Below are 23,240 nucleotides of genomic sequence, written 5' to 3' on the forward strand. Positions count from 1 at the left end.
TTGTTTCCTCTCGGTCTGCCGCCCCCCCGGAACCAAACAACCAAGCCTGGCAAGCTCCCACCCGTCTCTCTGCCCGTGACCGTTTCTCGCGGCGGCCCGGTTTGTCGCATTGCTCCTACCTGCCCGGTCGCCTTCCTCACCGGTTCTCCCGGGCTTCTGTGCGCTCCTCCTGATACTACTAAGTTACGCCATCTCTGACCCCGGAAAACCCCCTTTGGCACAGAGAGGGCCGGTCTCTGAGACGCGCAACCACGGGCAAAACGGAAGGTACCCAGCTCTTCTTGTTCTTCTCTCTTTTTCAGTCGTTTCTGGGCTTGCCGGACTGCCGGAGCCCGTACGTTACCTACCGGGCTTCCGTCTCATCAACCGAGAAGCTCCTCATTGCCGTTGCTTCCCGTGGCCTTCTCTCTCCACTTCGCTTCACGACAACTTTCCCAAAATCTCGGGACGCGCAACGCCGACCCGGTCCTGTTGCTGCCCAACTTGAACCCCTCGTCGGCGCTACTTGGGACCGCTTGCGGAGGGTAACTAAGAGGGAACAAGACCACGCGCGAACAGGAGGGCAACTGGCTGTGAGCTCTTGTTCCCAACTATCGGCATCCTCGGGTCTCTCCGAGCTTGCTGACTCACCCAGACAAGACACACCCTTTCCGACACCCGCAAACGCAGGACATCGCGTTCGCGCGCGAACCCCCGCCAGTCTCTCCCACACCCCAGACCGCTCTGGGGCCGGCTTCTTGGATTTCTTCGACCATATACTGTGCGATCCTCTCCCCGGAGTCACGGGGCCTTGTCGGCTCCCCCTGCTTGGCTCTTCGCATCAGAGCAAAAGCTCCCTCCCCGCTTGCACTTCCTTCACTGCCGCGGGAAGTTTCTTAGCTGCCCCGTTGCTTGACGTTCACTTGTCTCCGTCTGGGCTGCTGCTGCTGCTTGCCGCGGCCACCTCCACCTCCGCCCCCGGTGTCATCGGCTTTCATGTACATGCATGTATAAAAGACCCCCAGCCATGGACTTGGGACAGCCTGACACCAAGCGACCGCGTCTGGGGCCGTCGTCATGGTCCGTTGGAGGATCTCACAACGGCGTAGCTCTGCTCCATCCCACACCCTCTCCAACACCCGCCTCCCAGCTGGCTCACCATCCCCATCCCCCACCATCGTCCCAGTATCAACAACACTCACCGCTCTCCTTTTCACGTCCTCCTGGCTCGGGGGATCACCCTCCTCCACCGCCACCGCCTCCGCCCCCTCAACAACCACAGCAGCAGCAGCACGGGCATCATCATCATCCTCCTCCTCCGCATCCATCTCACCCTCACTCTTCTGTCCCCCAGACGCCTATTGACACCGACCGACGGCAACATGAGCCCGACCGCTTTCCTCCGATGCAAGAACACAGGCAGCCTCCGCAATCACCGGCACATCCGCCATACCCGCCCTACCCTCCTCGGGACCCAATAATCAAGCCGGACCCCTCTGAAGATACTCTACCCCAACTGCGCAGGCCGCTTTCAACCAACGCCGGCCCCGGTGCCCAGGACTCCATGACTCCAGGAACACCGCACTCTGCTGTGCCTCCCTCCCAACCACCACCACCACCTCCTCCGCCGCCGCATTCACAGCCCTATGGGGAGGACAGGAGGCATTTGAGCTTCGATAACGGACCGCCGCCGCCACCACCGATGTACAGCCGGCAGCCGAGCTACCAGCCCCAGACACCTCTACCTCATCCTTCACCGTACGACTATCCGCCTCAGTACGCATCCCATGGCGAACTTCCGTATCAAATCCAGGTTGCAGCCGCGTCGGGGAAACGCAAGGCGCAACGCGCATCTCAGGTTGGCACCTTTCTTTTTTTTTTTTTTTTTTTTTTTTTTGTTCGCTAGACTATGTTCGTAGGAGGCCTAGGGCGCTTTACTAACCGGGTTCTTCCTCAGGCTTGTGACTCGTGCCGGCAGCTCAAAGCCAAGTGCGACGAGTTGAAGCCGTGCAAGAGCTGCAAGGAAAAGAAGGTTGAGTGCAAGTATCGCGAAGCGGTCCCGAAGCAGTACGTCTTTGAACTTTCCCTCTCGAGCCCATGGCCATGGGTGCGTTGCTGACTTTCTGTCTCCAAGGCAAGACAAAATTGCCGGCGAAATCCTGGACGCGTTAGTCAGCCTTCAGAAAACGTTTGAACAGCGCATGTCTAGGCTCGAGAATGCAATGTTACGCCATGGGGTTCAACTCGACCCAGCCGGTCCCCTGGCGGCTCCCACGACCGAGGTTCCTTACCCCGAGGATGCAGCACGGCCGCAATCTCCTGGATCGGCCGGCCCAGTTGCTGAGGACGCCGAAATGATGTCCCCTACAGTGGACGCGTCAGTTCCGCATGCTCCGCCTGCGCCATCTGTCGAAGCGGGCGGGATGAGGGCGGCTCCCAGCGACGTGGAGGAGGATGCCGAGTTGGAACCCGGTCCCGTCATCAAGCCCGGAAGGCCATCCATCCCGCAAAACCACACTACGCTCGCCGCTTTCCTGCTCAAGTGGAAGCCAATCTCAGCCCTGGTTCAGGGCATCCTTGAGGCTGAGAATGTCAAGTATGTAGATGAATTCCCCATAAGCCAGGAAGAGAAGCGCGGGCTTCTTCGAATCTGGGGCCGCGGCGAGGGCAAAGAGAGCAGCAGCCTCCGGGCCGACAAGATCGAGAGGGACAGTCTCCGCGACACAGGAGTCATCGAGGCGGCAATGGATGACGTGTCGGATGCAGGTGTCTCATCACCTGCTGACTGCTGGGGTACCGCGAACGGCTCCCTCGGCCCCATTGACGCTAAGTCCACCATCACCACCCAAGGGTTGGATCTCAGCGAGTCGACTGTCTGGAAGTATGTCCAGAGCTACCAGGACAACATCCAGAACATGCACCCTCTCATCGCGCCTGCCGACCTGAACGCTTTGGTGAAGTCGTTTTTGGAGACAGTCCAGCTTCATTCGAATCGCCAGGCCGGCCGCGGTAGCGCCAGTGGAGGTGGTGTTAGTATTGCCAAGTTTGTCACTACACCGGTACCTCAGTACGAGACAGGCAGCAAGCGCAAACGCTCACCGTCGCTCGATTCGTCCGATTCACCCACCAGCGTGCCCAGACCCGTCAGGCCCATTTTCTCCCGTTCTATCGCCAGTGCCCTGGTGCTGTTGATCCTTGCCCTGGGCAAGATATGTCTGCACAAGGACAGGATCCCCGACGTGGTGCCAGCCGGGGACGTGTCACAGGGCTCGCCTATGGTGCGGAACGGATACCCGCCCTCTCCCGGACAAGGTTCTTCGCCGTCCACCATCCAGTCAACGACCAGCATGCCGTCTCCCAAAGAAGGCCCTGAGAAGTCAGGCCCAAGCCGGCGATCCTCGTTGCAGGGCCAGGGGGCGCCAGCCGTGAAGGGCGGCGTGTCACTCAAGAGGAACCTGGATGTGATCCCTGGGCTGGATTACTTTGCGTGCGCCACAGATATTATGGGAGGTCAGCTGGCGGGAACCAGCCTTCGTCATATTTACTGCTACCTCCTCGCAGGGTTGTATCACGGACAGTTAGGAAGGGTTTTGGAAAGCTATGCCTACATCAAGGAGGCTGGCTTTGCCTTGCAAATCCGCTTGAGGCCGTAAGTTTTCATCACCACTCTGCTCTATTTTCTTTTGTCAGCTTTGACGAACCATTCCGCTCACTGCCTCTTAACAGAAATCTTGCCCGACTGTCGCAGTTGAAAATGAGTGGGGGGACCGTGAGCAGGAGGTCCGATAACCAACTTACGTTTGCCTATTGGACATGTCTGCAGCTAGAGAGGTGAGTGTGTTTGCTACCATTGGGGACGGAACAGGATCCCCTCCCCCCACCAACCAGAACTGCTTCCTAACTGGTTTCTCCTCTTGCAGCGATATCATCGCCGAGTTGCCTCTGCCACAATCGCAGATACTCGCTTACGAGGACATGATGCCATACCCGAACACCCAGCTGGCTCAGGAAGCAGGATTCACCGAAGACGTGCTTCAAAGCTACCTCGCGCAGTTGTACCTGCGCAAGAACCTCAACAAGATCCATGGCGCCCTCTACAACCCAGAAAAGCCGTTGTCCAAAACGATGGGCCCAGACAAGGACATCTTCGACGTCATCCACGACATTCAGAGCTTGTTGACCATGGCATTTGTGCCTCCTCAGTTTAAGTTCGACCTCGATGACCCGCCAGCCGGCGACATTCTCTCTGCTCGACTGCGTGCGAAATATTGGGGCGCTCAGGTCATCACATACCGTCCATTTGTCCGCCTCATTCTCGAACATAACTACCAGCAATCGGTGGCTCCTGGCCAAATGACAACGTTTGACTTCGGCTTCGGTGTCGATTTGCCCCCCATTATTGACGGCAAGATCCCCGACAAGATCAAAGAGTACGCGGCGAAGGGCGTCCGGGCCCTCATTGAGAGCACTCGCGCATTCCATGGCCTCCAAGAGAAGAGATATATCGTGACGAATATTTTTGGAACAGCGCATGCGTAAGTCACCTCCCTAGTTCTCTGAACGAGACGCCGGCCACTTGTTCTGCCGGCACAAAACCTTGGGAGTTTCCAGCATCGCTAACTTTCCATTCTCCACCGTACCAGTCAATGGGGCAACCTCATCACGCTCTCGGCAGTCTATCGAGATCCGACGCTCAGCGCCTATGTGGGAGAGGCACTCCTAAAGCATCTCTTTGCCCGTACTATCTCGTTCTTCAGGATCATTGCCCATCCGTCGAGCGCCTTGTACATCGACTTGCGAATTCTTGAAGGCCTCGAACGCGAGCTCTGGGGCAAACAGGGCAGTGCTGAAGCGACAGACCCTGCGACAAGCTTTTCAAGCACGGTGGGCCCGACAACGTTACCACCCATCGGTCAGACATCAGCAGCCACAACAACTGCTGCGACAACGACGTCCCCGACCACCACAGCGCCCGCAGCAGCTTCTATGCCCCCGGTGGCGAAGCCCATCAGCCTTCCTTCGCCCGGGCCCATGAACCAAATCCTCAGCAACGGCCTCAGCGTATCACCACCTCTGGCGTCACCTGCGATTCCGGCAGCCATGCCTGTCGCGTCGCCCATTCCGGTGCCTTCCGAATCTATGATGCCCACCGCACTCGCACCCATGATGAGTCCTGGCGGACCAAGCTTGAACCCTTCTCCGAACCCGACCTCGTCACTTTTACCGCCTCCACCACCTCCAGGCCCACCTCCCGTCGCAGCCCCCTTGTCAGTCGTGACTCCGACAACACCAGTGACCACCGAGCCGTTCATGCCTGGCGGTCTGCTTCCACCAATGCATCACGGACAGCAGTCGCCAAGGTGAAGTGCGGTTTTGATGGATGTTTTTATCGATTTCTGTGTTTATTATCGTCTCTGCTTCCACGCCATTTGCGTTTCTGGACGTGAGAAGGCAGTACATAGTGTTTTGGTTTTTCTTATTGGTTGTTTGGTTCATTGGTGTGCATGCATATGGATGGGACCATGTTTTCATCTTTTTGATGGCCCTACGGCGGAGATACCACTGTGTCATCATCGGTCTTCAGTTCCTCTCTGTTTCTCAGGTTACAGCTTTTGGGTGGGTGGCTAAGGTAGATGTGGCTGGTTGGTTAGCATGGAGCTAGGCGGCGGCTGTTTGTCACTTTGTTTATGTATGTCTCGGGATTCGGGAAGATGGGAACCGGACGGGGGGAACACACACCCCCTTGTTGATCAACCACGTCTATTCACTATTACTCCTACTACCGACTACTCCTACTTCTCCAATTTCTTTTGTGGTTATCAACTGCCATTGGCGCTGACGCGGACCCATCTCTCTCTCATAATACACATACCCTTGGATACAAAGAGCTAGATTGTCCCTCTATGGTGTTTTGGATGCTTTGTTGAATGTTCGGTGATGTCAACCCCGAGTTGGGGATGGGTGGTTGGCCCTTGAGGAGTAGGTTTTTTCAGGCGTGCACATTACCCGTTGATATGTTTGTTCTCTTTGCATTATCAATTAGAGGTGTAGAAGATGGCGCTTCCATCGCATACTGAATGCGTGGACTGTGCATACAAGTTCTTGGGATGCTTGATGGAATATACCCTGGTTTTCCCACCCCATCTTCCCTTCACACGTCCCAGCGTTTCACCTGTGCTCTCGTAGCCTCGGGGGTATCATGGTTACCATCGTATGGTCGTCCATACTACTTCCTCCATAGGTAGTAATAAACCATCTAAAGCAAAACCACACAAAGACAGAGCCAGCCATCCGGGTAGGCCGCCTCGCGCATGAGTTCCTCGAGCGGAGCATGGAAAGGAACAGGGCTGCCGTGGAGTATGACATTGGCCAGGACGGGGTCGCGGCTACTGGGGAAGAGGGTTGGGAGGACGCTCCTGAGAGCGCTGCCCAGGGTTTGAGGCGCACCTGTTGTTGTCCAATGTTGGAATTTGTTCGGTATATTGAACGTACGTTCCAAAAGAGAGAAGTGCAAAAACGGTCAAGAGACACGATCAGGAGGACTTACGGTTGGGGAGGCGTGGTGGGATTAACGTTTGAACGACTTTCATAGACCCAGGAGTGGAGTCGTCGTTGTCGGTGGGAGACGAGGGGATGTAGATACGGACTGGGACGTGTTTTAACGGAGTTGGTGTATTGAGCAGACGGTTGTGAATTTTGCTGAAGGCGGTGTAGTCGTCTTGGAGTCCGTCAGCGCCTACTCAACCGTGATCACCCCTTCCCCTTAACCATGGCAAGGTGGATAGGGACAGATGAAAGAAGCTTACTATCTCGAACGGCATTCCACAACGCCGTGGAATGTTCCTTCGACAGGCTCATGATCTGCCTCGCATTTCCGTTGCGGACAAAATCGGCCTCCTTGACCGCATTGGTGAAGGTGTCAGCGATGTCCCATTCCGGCCCGTCGCTCACAACCAGCCGCCAGGGCCGGGTCTCGGGCTGATACAGGTCGACAAGCAGGCCCACGGCCAGGTTGCGCAGCAGGATGCCCTCGTGGTGGAAGCTCGAGCATGGTGCGCCGAAGTAGACGGTTAGGCGGGGCAAGAGAAGGGCCAGATAGCTGAAGCGCGGCACCGAAGTGACAAAAGGGGCGGCGTCGGGCTGAGAGGCGTGGGTGATGTGCAGCGGGACTTGCAAAGACCAAAGGAACCTGGGGAGTGATGTGACTGTTGGGGCTGCTGTGGCTGCTGGTGCGACTGGGACGGCTGGGATGTTGCTGCTGCTGCTGGAATCGCGGCGGCGTGGGTGATCAGAGTCGCTGGTCTTTCGGGAAATGCTGGGCCTGGAGCTGCGGCCTGGGGAGGCCGTGGGAGACATAGACGGTGAAGCCATCTTTTCTTCTGCCTTAGTCAGGCTAGGTCTCTCATTCAGACTGTCTCTGCTGCGGGTCTTATCCAGGTGCGCATGAAGGGTTCGGGCGAAGATGGCAGCCCCTCTGGCACTGTATCCGTCACCGTCTCTCTCGTGAAGGTCTTGATACCGACTCCTGCATGATGTGCCAGACTGAAGGAGAGGCGGCCCTCTGGACCACTTGAGACGGCGACCACGAGACAGACAACGATGATGGGTGTTGTTCAGGCTCGTCACGGAGGAGTGGGGTTGATGCTGCAGGCAGCCTTGCTGGTCAGGTCTGCAGATGGTGGATGCTGAAGACCCTTGACCACTACTGCAAAGACGGGAGGATCTCCCGTTGCTGCTGTTCATGCAGTACGGACCCTGGTGCGATGGTTGTGTTGTATGTATGTACATCCGTACGTATACAGTGTCTCCGGGGTCTGGGTTGGACGTTGAGAGATGCGGCACCTTCCCCCCAATTCGACGAGCCCCGCGAATTCAAGGGTTAGGGTCGATGAGGTTTTGCTTGGGATGATGAGACAATTGGCTTCGGAGAGGGTGGTCATCCACAAGCTGAGATGTGATATCTCGAACAAGATCACGCAAGCAGCCAAGCAAGAAGCAAGAAGCATGATACCATGTGATCATCCGGGCAAACACCATCCTCTCGTTTCAAGCTTTGCAGCATCCTGCTGCCTCCCGTGCACAACACCATCGACATGGGAGGTTGTGTCCGGCAAACTGCTTCACATTGCATACCGATGAGATACCTAGTCACCTGAACCAGTCAGGATGATGAAAAATGTCATGTGTCCGAAAAGATACGCCTGTATTTGGATGACCAGCACTGGGCGATGTTTGGTTAAGTGGCTGTTTTCTCTCCATACTCAGGTACGTGTGTCATACCCAAAATTGTCCCCAAGGTGGCATCCAGCATATGTAAAAGATCCCCAAATCGCACAGAACCTGGTCGAGAGCCAAATAAAAATTTTCAGATCGGCAACCCATATTTAGTATACACACCCAAGGAATAAAATCATGTCGTATGAAGTGAACCAGAGCAGATAATCTCTGGAACCCAGTATTAATTCACTCACACACCCACCCAGCCAACCATGTACATACATGACCGATGACACACCTCCTCCCATGTGTGAGATTTGCCTACCCCAGATCATCATGTTCTGCTTGCTCGTTGTGCTAGGGACGTACTACAGCACCAGGAAATCCATCGAACACGACGTTCGTGCACTATCTCTGCTCCCTGAATAGCTGACCACGAGAAAAGACGCCCATGTCGCAACATGGCGGATATCCAACAGGGACAACAAGAAACGAAACAAGAATTTAAACAGTTAAATAGAATGAAACACAAGACAAATACAGAGGAAGAAACAAACAACTCAAAACAAATATCCCCGAGATATCTTGCCCGAGGCAACAGAAAAGTAATAGGAACTAAAACAAACAACACCTCAAGAAGAAATACTATGCTTCTTTCTCCTCCCAAAAATCTTCGACGCCCCTCCGGTCACCTCCTCACGTCCTGCAGCGGGATCCGTCATCAACGGACCTGATGCCAAAGCACCCGGCGGAGGCGCCGAGTTCTTCAGGAAATCCGCCAAATCCGACACTCCGCGGCTGTGGGTAGCAATCGGTTCGCGTGGCTCGAACTTCTTCATGGGTACCCGACCGGTGCTGACGGTGGTGGTCACGCCCGTAGGCCCACCGGAACCAGCACTGCTTGGCGGCAAACCTCTGGACGATGTCCGTACCGGCGGTGTGTACACATCCATGCCTCCCGGAATGTTTACTTGAATCGGGACATGGCCGCCCTTGCCAACGCCAATGCGGCTGCTCAGACTCCTCGTCTCGGACGTGGTCGTCTGCGCGGGGCTCGCAGGGCGCTCCTGGCGGAGGCCAGAAGCTGAGCTGTCGCGGCGGGTGAGACGAGCCATGAGGCTGGGAGCACTGGCCTTTTTCTTGGGCTTGGTAAGGAGGTTGCGTGTCTGGGAAATGTTGAGGGGCTGGACCGTCGGTTCCGAGGGCGGCGCGTAGTTGTTGAGGAAGTCAATGAGGCTTTCCTCGTGCGTCTGCGCGCGCTTAGGGGGCATGGGCGCGAGGTCGTCATCCTCAAACTCTTCGTCGCTGAAGTCGATGGCATACGGGTCCCGGACGCGGCGCGTCTTGCGCGGTGGCATGGGTGCGACATCGTCCGCCATGGTGTTATAGGATGCGGCCTTGTTCCTGGAGAGCAGACCGCTGTGGGAGTTGACTGACGACTGGATGGACGGCGGGACTGAGGATTCGGTGGCGTTGGTTGAGGCCTGACTCGAACGGATTTCGAAATCGCGTAGGTGGGCATCAATTGCTCTCCCTCCGACTGCGCCGGAGAACTGATCCGAGTCCATCGTGGTCCGGAAGGGGGCGACCGACCTGGGAATTCGCGGGTTTCCGGGCCCTCCTGGCGGACCGCGCCGGATGAAGTCGATCAGGTCCGAGTTGTCATCCTTGTAATCCACGGTCGGGTCGCGTGCCTGAAACTTGGGCCGGTTGGGATTGCTCCTCACCGATGCGCCGATGTTGGGCGTCGAGGTTTGATTCCTGATGGTTGAGCCACCAGCCGGTCCAGTGGAGCGAAGGAAATCGGCAAGCTCCGACAGAGATGAATCCCGCTCCATCCTTGCATCTCTGGCCATGACTCCACGGTTGCCTTGAGACTTCGTCGGCATAGGAGGAATAGACCGCGGGACCACCCCGCCAAGTTTCCCAGAGTTCAGGTCAGAGTTAGAGTGCGTCAGTGATCCAGACGACCTCGGCGCCTCGTTACGCGGCACCGAAGAGGATCGAGACCGCGTGCCGTTTTGGCGCGATTCCTCGCTCTTCCTTGGCTTGAGAGAGACAACCGGGCTTCCGTTGGACCGCGAGGGTTGATACTGCCATAATGTTAGCTTGGGTGTCGACGCATCTTGGGAACAAGTGCACCTACATCGAGATCCCGCATGCTCTCCGGGGTAAGGGTGTACTGAATGGTCTCGTTGCTCTGGATGAGCTCTTCGAAGTTCTTAGCAACATCGATGCGGGGCTTCTCGCTGTCTTCTGAAGACCGCACAGCTTTGAGCTTTCCAGATGCCGGAGAGCCGGACACCTGTCGTGTACGCCCTGCCGGCTCCCATGGGCGAGACAACGAGCTCTGGGATGGGCTATGTGGCCGAGGGTGTTCCGCAGACAGTTGACCGACCATAGCAGGCTGGCGCAAAGCAGTTGTGTTTGCGACAGGGTGCCTTCCAGCATTGCGCTCAGGAACAGCGGGAGGTTTCGGGTATCCAGAATACCCACTGCGATAGTCGTCCCTTTGCGGCTGCTCACCGACCTCCTTGTCCTCCGGCAACGCCGGCATTGAGTCGATAAAGAAGGTGCCGCTCGCGGATGATGCAGAAGACGCAGGAGACGTAGTTGGCAGGGCCGTGGCCTTTGCGCGCCTCGAGGGCGTGGTGGGCTGATCTTTGGCATCGTTACGCTCAACTTTGAGAGTATACTCTTGCTGCTGCTTAGCCGGTGATGGCTCTCGGACGACCGGCAAGCTGGACGTCCTTTGGGGGGCTGGTGTCGTAACTGAAGTGGAGGTTGAGGAGGCAGCGGAAGCTGGTGTCGAAGTTGAGACGGAGACAGTCACTGGAGTCGCCGTGCCTGGGCTTGTGGGGGTGATGGGGGATGGGGCATAATCCTTATCAGTAGACGCATTTGCGGCGGCGGTCGAAACCTTTGTGGATAGCGTAGACCTAGTCGCAGGCATGACGGTCAATCTGTTGCCAAGGCTGCTCTTTTCCGGGATTTGCTCGGCCCGCTCCTCGGGAACTGGAGGGGTGTTTGTGCGGCTCGCCAGGGACGAGCTCGAGCGGCGCCCCGAGTCGGTGTTGGCTAACGAACTGCGCCGCGAGCCGACAACAGGGCTACGGGGACTCGTCACCTCAATCAATCGCGCCGAGTGTATGCTGGGTGAAACAAGTGGCAAGTTCGTGTTGATCGCGGTTGGCCTGCCATCCACGGATGACGCTGCCGATGAGCTGCGACCCAGAATCGACACGCGTGAAGACCTGACAATCCGAGGCTCCTCAATAGACACCTCATCGTCATCGTCGTCCTTGGTATCTTCATCGTCGGCGGCATCCTCACCAGCACTAGGTTTTGTCTGCTGCCCCTTGGGTTCAGGAGCTTTGATCCTGGCTGGGGAGTCTGAAGCCACTCTGTTCGATGCGGACTCGGGCACCTCGGACGCAGTCTCGACTGTGACGCGAACCTCGGGCTGCGCCTCAGACCTGCTCTGGGTGGGAGTGCGAGCGATTGCCGGAGACGAACGGGACCGCTTCCTGGAGAAGTTGATAGTGGATGCCGGGGGCGCTACGGCGGGAACCGAGCTGCCCGATGATGGCAGGATCCAGCTCCTGGGACGCTTGGGCAAGTACTTGTCCTCCGAAGTATCCTCTTCGTCCTCGGAGCGTGCGAGACCAGGGACAAGAATTTCAGCGACATCGTCTGGACCGATAGGGAGAGGAATTGATGCAGCAACCAAATATTCCTCCACTGGCTCCTGGGACGTGCCCTTCTTTTCTTCCTGTTGTTGTCGCCGCTCCTGCGGCTTAGACCCTTCTTGTTGCTGTTGTGGCTGCTCCTGTTGCTGCTGACCTTCCGGCTTTGGCGCCTGCTCGGTTTCGGCGTCGGGCTCACGCACCGTCGCCGGGACAGCATGCTCAGCGGCACTGCTGGGAGATCGCAAATGGCCTGAGGCCGAGCGCAACGAGTCTCGCGAGAAAGACCGGGCCAGGCGTTCTGTGGCACTAATAGTAGGCGTCCTTATCTTCTTCTTCCACGACCGCCACAGCCGGCCCAGTGTCCGGTCTAGCGCCACGCGTTCCATGTCAGCCTCCTCAATGACGATCTTGTCGGCGACTCCCGTAGGGCTCCGTGTGCCTTCCTTGAGTTCCTTCTCATATTTTAGACGCATGCGGTGATACGCCGCCTGGCCAGCCACGATCAGGGCCTGTTCACCCATGAATTCCAGGATCGATGTCAGGAAGATAGCGACGGCAGGGGAAACGGCTTCGGCGAAGCGGTCATCGGGGCCAGCGGCAAGGTGTCCTTGCTCCATGTAGTAGTCCTCATCCTCTTCTTCCATATCTCCGAGGGACGAATAGACCATGCAACGGAGACGGGTCCTCTTCCAAGCTAGTTCGAGATCCCAGTCGGCCGGCGATGAGGGTCGGGCGGTGGTAGGGCGCGAGGTTTCCTCATCGTCACCTCCGAGATACTCGCGGAGTTCCTCGTCGGCCTGGTTGATGGCATCCTTGGCGAGCTTCGGCTTCAAGACCTCTGTAACGGCTGGACGCAGGTCGGCGAGTGCGGTCGAGCGAGACACGCAAAGGAAGTTGAACAGCAATTGATCAAGAAAACTGTTGACGAGCTGCAGGGCGCCGGCAGAAACAGTGGCGGGTTCGCTCGACGGTTCGATTCCGTGTTCGTCGAACCAGGATTCGGCATGGCTGTCGTGATCATTGGTGACGATCTGCGAGGCGGCCGAAGCGGCGATGAAGGCCGGCTCTGGCGACACCGACAACGGGGGAGACATGAGGCTGGCGGCAATGGTGGATGGCCGGTCGCTGGAAATGCTCTGGGTCCTTGAGCGCGACGGCATCCTTTGAATTGGGTAGGCGGCGGCAGAAGATGGCCGGGATGGGGCCGAGTCTAATGAAGACGCCATGGTGGGCGGCTGCGGCAAACAGGACGCGGGGTGTCGGAAGCCGGAAAGGCGCTCGGTGTGGCCGCTCGCACTGCTGCTGTGGCGTCTTGCTGCAGGATATACAACCAATTTCGGGCAGCTGAAGGGTGTCTGCCAGAGAAGCACGGCTTCGGCGCCACTTGGTGTGTCAACTTGTTTGTTCCAGGAGTGCGCAGATTACTTCGCAGCAGGGTAGCTTCGCCGATGCGGGTGGCCGGTAAGGTCCAAGACGAGCTGAGTGATGGAAATGGGTCGCGGCGTGGTTCCGCTTGACGTTAACGTTAATTATGTGTGGACGGTCCCGGGGGTACGCTGTCAGGGACGGCTCGGAATAGGGACCAGGGGATTGGACGATGGTAGGGTCGGGTCAGGTTTATGGTTCGCAACGGCGTTTTAGAACCGGCAGGGCGATGTAGACGGGACCGTAAAGTGTCAAAAAACTGGTAGAGATCAAACTTGTTAGCCGGGCCGCTGCGATTCGCTCAGGAACCGAAGCTTCGAAGCTGCAGGCGGCGAGTTTGAAACGAAGGCAACGTTGGAAAAGTCAAGAATAGACGGAACAAGCAGGTCAAGATCGACCCGGGAAGAGCACCCCAAAGGTCTCCAGATGCCGATCCAGGGACTGCGGCAGAGCGGCACGTCGAAAAGTTAAAATGCCATGTCTGACTGTGGCCGCCTCAAGACTTCGAGGGACCGAGTAGGTGTGGTACACACACGGCACCAAACACAGCCGTGTGTCAGCAGCGGAACCAATTCTCGGCCCAATGTACCCGGCGCAGCCGGAGGAACGTGGGGGGAGAATGAGGGTGAGAAGTGCTTGGATGGGTTCAACGGTCCTCGTGCCGCAGTCCTCCTGCCATGGATAGAATATGGATAGTTTCCGAGATGCCGTAGCCAGAAAAGCGCATATCATGGCCGCCATGGCCGATCACCTCGTGGCTTCCAGTGAGGGGCCGGCGGTGATAGAAGCATGACATGTGCAGGTAGCCGGCTTGGAGGCATGTTGGCCGCAAGGCGGTGTGATGGCAATGATTGTGTATATGGATGGTGGTGGAGGGACTGCGGGAGAAGAGTTGATGCGCGTCTCGTCGCCAGAGGGAGGGGAGAGGACCGGATCGGAGAAGACGGCCAGAAACTCACCTCTCGGCTGCGTGGTCCGTAGTCAAGGTCCAATGCCGGGACAATGTTGAATCAACGTCGCTCACGGCCAGACAATTTGGTCTTTGGCTGGCTGCCAGCTTGGTGTTGCACAAAAAAAGAAGGCGTGGGCACGCGGCGAAGAGGCGACACAGCATAGGAATGAGGAGGGCTGCATTGGATGGGGAACGACGAGGAGATGGACCAAGGTTCGCACAAGGAGCGCCAGCCTCTCGCGCAGCGTAGTAGCCCAAAGGCGCCGCTTTCGCTTTGCCTAACTACTTGGCCGCTTGCTGTTCGGGGTGGCCGGCCGATAGTAGCGTAGATGACCTCCAGCTTCTGGCTTGTTGGTGTTGGTGTAGAGGGAAGAATGCGCTCTCTTCTTCCCCAATCTCTGAGCCTGCTCAGGTCGAGGAAACGCGCTCCTGATGGAAGGTCCGTGGTGCCTTCCATCTCAAACGAACGGGCCCCGAGCTCTGGGACCAAAGTGGGCACCTTTCTGGGGGTCTGTCAGGGTCCAGGGTCCTTGCAAACCTTCGTCTTCAGCACCCGGGCCACCACATGGGCCCCCATTTCAGGCTCCACAGACACCAGATAGGCTAGCGCAACGAAACTGCAACTGCCTCGGCTGCGAGTGATTGGTCGATCCGGGCTTCAGTGCGGCAAGGACCCCGTGTCTTGGCAACCGGGCGATCCTGGAAATGTCGTGGAAATGGCCCGGATGGCTGCAGGGACCACTTTGCTTCCCCTTTCCTGCGCAGCGATTGCAACATTTCTCTGCAAGGCACACATTGGCAATCTTCTATTTTTCTCTCTTTTCCTCTATCGAGAGTCGCGAGTATAGTGCCAAAATACGACAGCCAACCCAAGATATATGAGCTAGATATCACCCACGGGCGAGATCGATGCCATGGACGCAGAGCTGCGCTGCGCTGTCACGGCCACCAGCAAGCAAGCACATGTTGCCCCTTGCATGCTGCTGTCTTTGTCCATGGCTCTACTCCAGACCGAGTGCATCTCGATCCTTGCCGGGTGTCATCGCGGTCCTAATCTGATGGTCCTGAGCGTCCCCAGAATATGAAAAGTGGACCAGAATCGGCAGACGTGGAGACGTCGCTTCGCATGTGGAAGCACGTCTCGCGGCGAATCTCCTGAGGTACGCAATTTGTTGAGAATCATGAGGGAGAAAAAGCATAGTGTACGGAGCACACACTTGCCTTGATTCAACATTCCCGTCGGCACAGCAAGAGGTGGCAAACAAAATACATGTCCGAGATTGAATTGCAGTGCCAGATACCTACACGTCTATGGAGGTTCCTATCCGAGCTAAGTACTCGCATATTAGTACATTTCGGCACAATCACGAATGCTCCAGATCCAGATCCAGGAAACCTTCAGAACTACGGCGGAGTTAGTAGTAGGTATGGCGTTCGAGACATTGCTGCCCCGCTGGACGCGGGGGATGGGAACAGTGCTTTTTGATGGACGTGATTCAGATGTTCCATGCACTAGGCCCCTGCTTGCCGTGGTGGATCGAAGATCCCTATTGATCTGCACAGATCGAGGGGCAGTAGAAGCCTCAGACCGCATCCTGCCTACGTACCCTACGTACGTACGTAGTCGGATTCCTATATCAGACTTGGCCCATTCAACACTTCTTTGTCCATACATACTCCGTATGTCATGCAAAGATTCCGCGAACCTCAAGGGTGGCAGGGTATGCACGGGTCGTGTGGACCAAGCCTCGCTGTCAAAATCTGAATCGAATGTGTCAACCAGACTACTGGTACGGAGTACGTACATGGTGTCGGAGAAAAGACTCGGGGGGATCCGGGATATTTTTGACACTGAGGCGAGGAAGCCACCTATCCGGGAGGACACATTGTTTCAGGCCGAAAGGCATGTCTCAAACCCGCCCCAGCTGCTCACCTAATATGAGCATGTCCGGCATGGCTGCTGATCATACCCATCCCGAACCTAGGACCTCGCCATTGGATTAGGGAGGTATTATGAATTCTATATTATCGCCAAGCTGACCACGACTGGGAAACATGTCCATATTTAGGGCAGCCCGTGGTGGGAAATACCTGGGCCACGTAGACACGTAGATCTCACCATGCCCGTATTTACCCATACATGATTTCATCACTCCATAATCATGAACGCCAGTAAGAGCCACTCAGACATGCGGACCGCAAGATGCACGGGGAATGGCATCCTTGGACGAGTTGTCATAGAATCGCGATGCTATACATTCCCGCGCCTTGGGAAAATAGGGCGGGGTCGGCAAGATAATAATAAAGATACTGAAACATACAGCTTGTGCTCTAATGGGACAATATCGCCTGTCACACGCAGATGACACACATGACACTAGGTTCAGCCCGGTAGTGTTGTTGCGTTGCACCACTCACCGATATGCCTTTGGATGTTGACATTGTCTTGGATGTCAATGAGACGCAAGGCGCAATCAAGCTACCTACCTACCCAGGTAAGGTAACTAAGGTACTGTTACAACCCTCTACTCCGCGAATGTTGCCGGGTGTTCTTTGATCATCGCGACCGAAGCTTCAACCCTAGGGCCTCGAGAAGTAAATCTCAACCCACGAGTTACCAGGAAACCGACATTATGTCTCACCGCAAGCACTGAAGTAATACAACCTTCTCAACATTACATCTTCTAACTACTTACTACCTACAATCCCACTATCACACCCCCCTTAAACCCCACCTCCACGATATGAACCGCCACCCCAGGGATAGCTAGTTAGCATATGGTCATCCAATTGACCTTATTTCGCGCTAGCCAGCGCGCTCTCCTTTTGCTCGACACTGGGGTCTCCGTCACTGTTGATGACCACCTTGTCCTGAAGCTTCGCGGTGGGAGCTGGAATGGGCTCAACATCCCTGGCGCTGATGCTGGCCTGAGCACGGTAGGGGGCGGCTGTGGCTTCGGCAATATTCAGCTTATTCGTTGTGGCCTGAGCGTTGAGCTGACTGGTGGTCGTGGCGGCCGCGCTCGAGTCATCAGCGTCCTGGCGGCGGTCGACCTTCAGCGGTTTCACGGGCACCTTGGGCTTGGACGGGAGAGGCTTTGGCTCTGGGACAGGCTTCTTGGGCTTCGGCACAATGAGCTTAGGTTTGGGAACCGGTGGCTTCGGCTTGGGCACGGACTTTTTAGGCTTCGGGAGAGGAAGCTTCGGCTTGGGAACCGGCAGCTTTGGCTTCGGAACAGGGAGCTTTGGTTTCGGGACAGGCTTCTTGGGGTTGGGCACTGGCAGCTTCGGCTTGGGAAGCGGTGGCTTCGGGACCAGGGGTTTCTTGGGCATCGGCTTAGGAAGAATGGGCTTGGGAATGAGCAGCTTTTTGGGGCCGGGGTTGGGAATAAGAGGCTTCTTGGGCTTCGGAGCGAGCTTGGGAAGTGGCTTCTTGGGTAGCTTGGGAGCCGGCTTGGGAACCAGTGGCTTGGGGACCTTGAGCTTGGGAATCGGCACCTTCTTGAAGCCGGGCTTGACAAGGAGAGGTTTCTTCTTGGGCTTCAGCTCGTCAATTCCGCGGTCGACAAGTGTGGCCTGGGACAGCGTGGGAGGAGTTTGGACAAGGGGAGTCGCGGTCGTTGTGTAGGCCGCATGAAGTATAGTAGTGGGCTCAGTGTCGCGGATGTCGAGCGAGAGGGGCGCCGGCGATGCCGAGGGCGAGCACCAGACGGAGCCGGCAAGACCGGCCGCCACGGCCAGCATGCATGTCTTCATTTTGAAAGGCTGTAGCAATTCAACCCGGAAGAGCCAGACAAAAGAACCTATGGTGAGAAGGCATGGAGGGAGCATGACATTCTCCTGAGAAGGATGGATTCATATACATCGAGTCATCTCAATCCGGCTCTTGACCACAAGCTCCTCGGTCGTTCGGCCGAGCTTGCCGTTGTCAACATCTCCGGGGAACATGAACATGAAGGGCGAGAGGGCGTGGGATGCTTGGAATCAAGGCATGTGAGGTTGCTGATACACAACTTTGGAGATGAGATGAGATGGTTTAGTCAGGACGACTACTTGCATGGAGTCTTGTACGTACGAACTACATCGTAGCGAAGCAAGGCGCACGTCCTATGCCCTAGAAACAGAGAACGAAAACACAAGCCCACATCTGTGAGGGGAAGGACTGAGCTTCAAAACGCCCCCGTGCAAGGAATATTGCACATTCACCTTGAGTTGGCCTTTGATAGTGGGCACTGGATGAACAGTCAAACTGTATGCGGAGATACCTAATCACTGCGAGACTTCAGATACTGAGGATACAAGGACAGCGACAACGAAAAGATAGTGGGTGGGTTGACTGTTGATTTCCTGTTGACTGAGGATGATTCTATCATGCGCACCTAGTAGTAGCTCTCTCCAACGCAACCTCGGATCGTCTGACAAGACACCGCAGAGACAAACTACCAGTACTTCACCTCAATGATAGAACTGACCCCCGCTGGCCTGCACCTACTAATGCCTAGAACACGCAAACACGCACAACAAATTCCTACTTCACTCCTCTTCTGGGATGTCTTCAAACAAACCTATCCGCATACGATGGCTCTGAAAGGGGCAGCATTAGCAAGAGGTACCATGCCAGGCGGGGAAGTCGAAGAGGTGGAGGGACTTACAAAGGGAAGTTTGGGGATGATGACGGCAAGAACAGCAAGGAAGTTGATCGTGAAGTAGGTAAGGTCGTAGTGGGTGTAGTGGGTGCTCAGGAGGAAGAGCACGATAGGGACGCTGAGCAGGAATTTCTTGGCGGGAGTGTACTGGGCCCCATCATCGATTTGCTCCCACATGTTCAGGTTGTCATAGGCACCCCCATTGAACTCGAAGGGAACTCCGCGGACATAGTGGAACATGATGTAAGAGCCAAACATGTATGTTATGTTGGTCAGTGTCCAAGAGGTCTCCTGCGACACGCCGGGGATGATGTCGTAGAAGATCTTTAGACAGGCGATCAAGACCAGATGAATAGTCCAGGCACCTGGTCAGATGGCAAGTTAGCCAAGGAACCATCTCGGGCAGAAGGTTGGCGGAGAGATCAGATATCGACCCGTCGACGTACCTTTGGCATTGACCCAGTTTGCATTCAGGTTTGGCAGCGCAGCCTGGTCGCTGAGCTGCTCAACAGGCTCGGGCGGCTCATGATAGACCTGGAGGATACTGCTAGACCTCCTCCTCCTTCCAGTCTTGTCTGGCATGGTGCCGTGCGTGGACCCACGACGCGGGGGCTTGGTACTCGCGTCGTAGGAGACGGTTCGAGAAAGAAGAATTGGGGACGACAGTTTGGCGGTGTTCTCGTCGCCGCGGGGGGGCTGCGACGCTCGAGGTGGGATAGATAGAAACGGGCGGGTCTCGCTGGGCTGAAACGGCGGTTGGGCAGGACCAAGGAGAACAGCGAGGTCAGGCGAGAACGATCTTGTCGACCGAAACCTTGTTTTTGGATGATATCAAATGCGTCGTGTGTGTCGTTCGTTATTCCCGAAAACCACAGGTGTCCAAGGCACGAGTACCGTAGTTCCTATGATCTGTTTCGGACGAAAGAATAGTGGATGCGAGAAGATGAGGCGGCAGCGAGGGACGCGAAACGAAGAGGGGTAAAGAATTCGACGATGACGACAGCGAGGCAGAGGCGCAGAGAGTCGCCGGGACTCGTGGTGACGGCCGGAGATGGGTAGAGTCGGCGTTGGATGCTGAGATGGAAGTTGGAGTTGAGGTTGACGTTGATGTTACTGCGTAGGTGTTGAATTAATCCGGCAAGGGCGGGACGAGATGCCGGGTCAAGTAAGTACTCCGTACCGTAACGATGGGCCGTGTCGGCTTCGACACAACGTTGGACAAAAAAGGGGGGGAAAGCAGCGGAATTACGCAGACATGAATGACTATGGAATGATCTGGGATCTCGGCGTGCTGCACCCCAGATCTCGCCAAATCTTGAAGATATCTTGGCTTGGTGAGACGAGAACAAACCAAGCAGCGAGACGTGAACACGAGATTGGCGGTTACGTCTCGGGCTGGCAATCTGGCCAGAACATGCCTCGAGACAGGAGCTCCAAAATGATGAGGCCCTGTCAGCTCTCCACTCTGGCGCGCTGCCGGAGATTGAGAAAGCACGGAGTCGGCCACAGCCTGTCCAGCAGCCTCCGTAACAACTCGGCGGGTGGAATGTGTGGGATCCATGTACTCCTGTACCATTTGGCTCGTCGGGTACAAGATGGGCGTGCTCTTGGCTGGAGTCCGCGGAGCGCGATACAAGCCGAAACGACAAAGACCGTAAATTACAATACACCGTATCCATTACCGTACCCTCGTTTCATACGTGACAGTCGGGCCCCACTCATGCGTTCGGCGGACAGTGCGAGCGTCCATTGGAGCCGCAACAACGTCAACATGCATCAGGCTAGGCAGGGATTTTGCCGACTCGGCGACGAAATTTCACAAACGCGTTTTCCATCATCAACATCTGGCCATCAACATTCGGCAGACACGCAAGATACCATCTCACACTTGCTCGATGTAAGGTGAGAGCAATTTTATCTTACCTTTTTCCCATTGCGGGTCTTTTTCACTTCAAATCACCGTCACCTGAAGGCAGATCTTTGGGTCGCCGACTTTGTGCACACCGACCGCAGCGAGGACAACAAGGGCGAAACGTGGACTTTGAGAATTTGTTTGCGGAACTCGAGAACTGGCGCGGAACCTTGAGAACTGTCGATTTGCGATGGCAAAAAACTCACGCCCGGCGAGCCGCGGCTCCAACTCTGCAGGATCTGCTCCAGCTTCGAATGCACCATCACCTGGGCCCAATTCGCGGGAGAAGCGACCTGGTTCTGACAACGACCAGCCGAATAGTCCATCCGGCACCGGAGAGCAGCAAACCCAGGAAGACAATTTTCGTTCCTCGAAGAGGCAGAAGAAGAATAACTCGTTGGAAAACGCTGCATCTTCAGTGTTGGTTTCAGGCGGGGTCGGAGAATCGACCGGGAACCTGCCGACGCACCCCCCTCAAACAGGATGGAACAGCCTTAGCCGTGGCCTGCGGACTTCCTTCGGGGCCCGGCTCAAGCCATCTACAGACTCATCCCCCAAACCATCCATATCGCCTTTGGAATCGACAGCGACCAGCCCTGGCGCAGCTGCCACGCAGAATGCACCCGAGACCGGACTAGAAGACAACAAGCCCCAAACCACATCCGCCGAAGGAAAGAATGACTTGAGTATCAACTTGGATCAGACACAGCCCAATAGCCCTGCGTCCGAGCAGCAGCAGCGTGACAGTCGGCAGGGAAGCGCCACATCATCATCGCGTGGAAGCCAGAGCCAGAGCTCAGACGTCTGGGTGCTTCCACCTGTCCCGTCCGCCTCCGAGGTTGGAGTCGATCCCAAGGATGATAGGGGCTGGGAGGAGATGTTCTTGTCATGGTGTCGGTCTCTCCGGCAATTGAACCAGGGGGAGATCAAGGCTGGCACCTCCCGCGAACGACATCCCCTTCTTGAGGCCTACTACAGGTGGGTTGGCAAGGTCAACGGGTTGCCCAAGATCAAGGCTAGTGCCGCGAGGCGTGTAGCGTCGCAGTACGCGCAACAGAACAGCGAAGTGCTCGTCAATCTGTTTTCGAACACGGCGTCGACCGTCGTCGAGCCGCAACCATCAGAGCCTATCGTTGTTCCCGAGAAAGACGAGGCCCAACCTCCTCCACCACCATCACCACCTCCTCCTCCGATGAGCCCCGCACCCCCTCTTCCCCCAGGCCCCTTACCTCTCATCGGACCCGATGCAGAGTATCAGGAGAGATACTACCCAGGGATTGATGCCACGGCAGAGTTTTGCGTCCAGTGCGCGTCTCCGGGTCACCGAGCAGCGGATTGTCTGGCTGTGGTGTGTCGCTTTTGCAAAACCTCTGCGCACCGGACCTTCAGCTGCCCGGCCCGGCAACGCTGCGACAAGTGCAAGCAGCTGGGCCACGGAAAGCGGGAGTGTACCGAGAAGCTCAAACTGCCGGCAGACGAGTGGGAATGCGCGTTCTGTGGGTCGCGCGACCACGCGGACGCGTCTTGTCACGAGCTCTGGAGGAGCTTCGCGTTTGAGGCTTACGCGGGAACTATCCGGAAGGTTCGTCACTTGCCGGCTTATTGTTACTCCTGCGGTGAAGAAGGCCATCACGGCGGTGTCTGCCCCCTGAGCTCAAAACGGACCAAGGAAGGGCCCTTTGAGACGTGGAGCCAGGCCAATTTTGATAAATACGTGGACCCGACGACGACAGAAATTGCCATCAACTTCGCCGATGACGTTTCACAGGCATATGTGACGCCTACAGACCGCCCTGATCTCGGAAAAAGCATTGTGCCCCAGCGGCATGTCTTCTTTGAGGATGCTAGTGACGACGAGGAAGAATTTATTCGGCCGCCAGTTCAGAAGGCCCAACGTGTTAGCTACATCAGCTTCTCTAGCAGCAGAAGTGGCAATCAACAAGGGGATCGGTTTGGTGGCGGCGGGGCACGAGGCCCATCGGGACTGCCTCCACACATACCGCCACCGAGCTTTCAGGGGCGGGACAGGAGGGATGGTGGTGGTGGTGGTTGGAGGGGCAAAGGCCGGAGATAGGGGGCTCTAGTCACGGGCCGCGACCTGGACGAGGGATTCGCCTCGCGAGTCCGATGACCGGGACTTGGACGCGACCTCGATCACGGACGCGTCCTGGAGTTTTGCAAAGAAGTGGGGGAGCCAGTTGCAGCACACCTCCCACCTCCCCACGTAACCCGGGCCACACCTTGCTAATGAGGGGTCTCGCATCTCTGTAGTCTGTCCTGCAATATCGATGATGCATATATGGAATACCCTGTGAGACTTAGACGCCGAGCTGCAGGTGCCTGCCTGAATAAGGTACAGCAAGGGAAGCTCGCAGACAGCAGCAGCTCAGAGCCGAATCAATGATCAACAGCATTAACTT

General features: G+C 56.5%; 7 protein-coding genes across 7 annotated transcripts; 3 read left to right on the forward strand and 4 right to left on the reverse strand.

Moving 5' to 3' along the window:
* Positions 1–1,006: 1,006 nt before the first annotated feature.
* On the forward strand, positions 1,007–5,343 carry VTJ04DRAFT_9830 (uncharacterized protein; the record flags this gene model as incomplete). The annotated part of the gene is made up of 6 exons (XM_069368420.1): positions 1,007–1,837; positions 1,937–2,046; positions 2,114–3,628; positions 3,706–3,810; positions 3,900–4,514; positions 4,623–5,343. The coding sequence occupies 6 exons, from the start codon at positions 1,007–1,009 to the stop codon at positions 5,341–5,343; spliced, it is 3,897 nt and encodes a 1,298-aa protein (XP_069214565.1).
* A 327-nt stretch (positions 5,344–5,670) lies between these two features.
* On the forward strand, positions 5,671–5,871 carry VTJ04DRAFT_9831 (uncharacterized protein; the record flags this gene model as incomplete). Its single annotated transcript, XM_069368421.1, has 1 exon — positions 5,671–5,871. The coding sequence occupies one exon, from the start codon at positions 5,671–5,673 to the stop codon at positions 5,869–5,871; it is 201 nt and encodes a 66-aa protein (XP_069214566.1).
* A 364-nt stretch (positions 5,872–6,235) lies between these two features.
* Positions 6,236–7,350, reverse strand: VTJ04DRAFT_9832 (uncharacterized protein; the record flags this gene model as incomplete). Its single annotated transcript, XM_069368422.1, has 3 exons — positions 6,236–6,426; positions 6,527–6,697; positions 6,786–7,350. 3 exons carry the CDS (start codon positions 7,348–7,350, stop codon positions 6,236–6,238), a joined length of 927 nt encoding a protein of 308 aa, XP_069214567.1.
* Positions 7,351–8,828: 1,478 nt separating this feature from the next.
* On the reverse strand, positions 8,829–13,111 carry VTJ04DRAFT_9833 (uncharacterized protein; the record flags this gene model as incomplete). The annotated part of the gene is made up of 2 exons (XM_069368423.1): positions 8,829–10,289; positions 10,343–13,111. The coding sequence occupies 2 exons, from the start codon at positions 13,109–13,111 to the stop codon at positions 8,829–8,831; spliced, it is 4,230 nt and encodes a 1,409-aa protein (XP_069214568.1).
* A 3,947-nt stretch (positions 13,112–17,058) lies between these two features.
* Positions 17,059–18,018, reverse strand: VTJ04DRAFT_9834 (uncharacterized protein; the record flags this gene model as incomplete). Its single annotated transcript, XM_069368424.1, has 1 exon — positions 17,059–18,018. One exon carries the CDS (start codon positions 18,016–18,018, stop codon positions 17,059–17,061), a length of 960 nt encoding a protein of 319 aa, XP_069214569.1.
* A 777-nt stretch (positions 18,019–18,795) lies between these two features.
* Positions 18,796–19,490, reverse strand: VTJ04DRAFT_9835 (uncharacterized protein; the record flags this gene model as incomplete). Its single annotated transcript, XM_069368425.1, has 3 exons — positions 18,796–18,846; positions 18,915–19,273; positions 19,355–19,490. 3 exons carry the CDS (start codon positions 19,488–19,490, stop codon positions 18,796–18,798), a joined length of 546 nt encoding a protein of 181 aa, XP_069214570.1.
* A 1,520-nt stretch (positions 19,491–21,010) lies between these two features.
* On the forward strand, positions 21,011–22,894 carry VTJ04DRAFT_9836 (uncharacterized protein; the record flags this gene model as incomplete). The annotated part of the gene is made up of 1 exon (XM_069368426.1): positions 21,011–22,894. The coding sequence occupies one exon, from the start codon at positions 21,011–21,013 to the stop codon at positions 22,892–22,894; it is 1,884 nt and encodes a 627-aa protein (XP_069214571.1).
* Positions 22,895–23,240: the final 346 nt, after the last annotated feature.

This window comes from Mycothermus thermophilus (genome assembly GCF_041956435.1).
Source record: "Mycothermus thermophilus strain CBS 625.91 unplaced genomic scaffold VTJ04scaffold_7, whole genome shotgun sequence".
Classification (NCBI taxonomy): Eukaryota; Fungi; Ascomycota; class Sordariomycetes; order Sordariales; family Chaetomiaceae; genus Mycothermus; species Mycothermus thermophilus.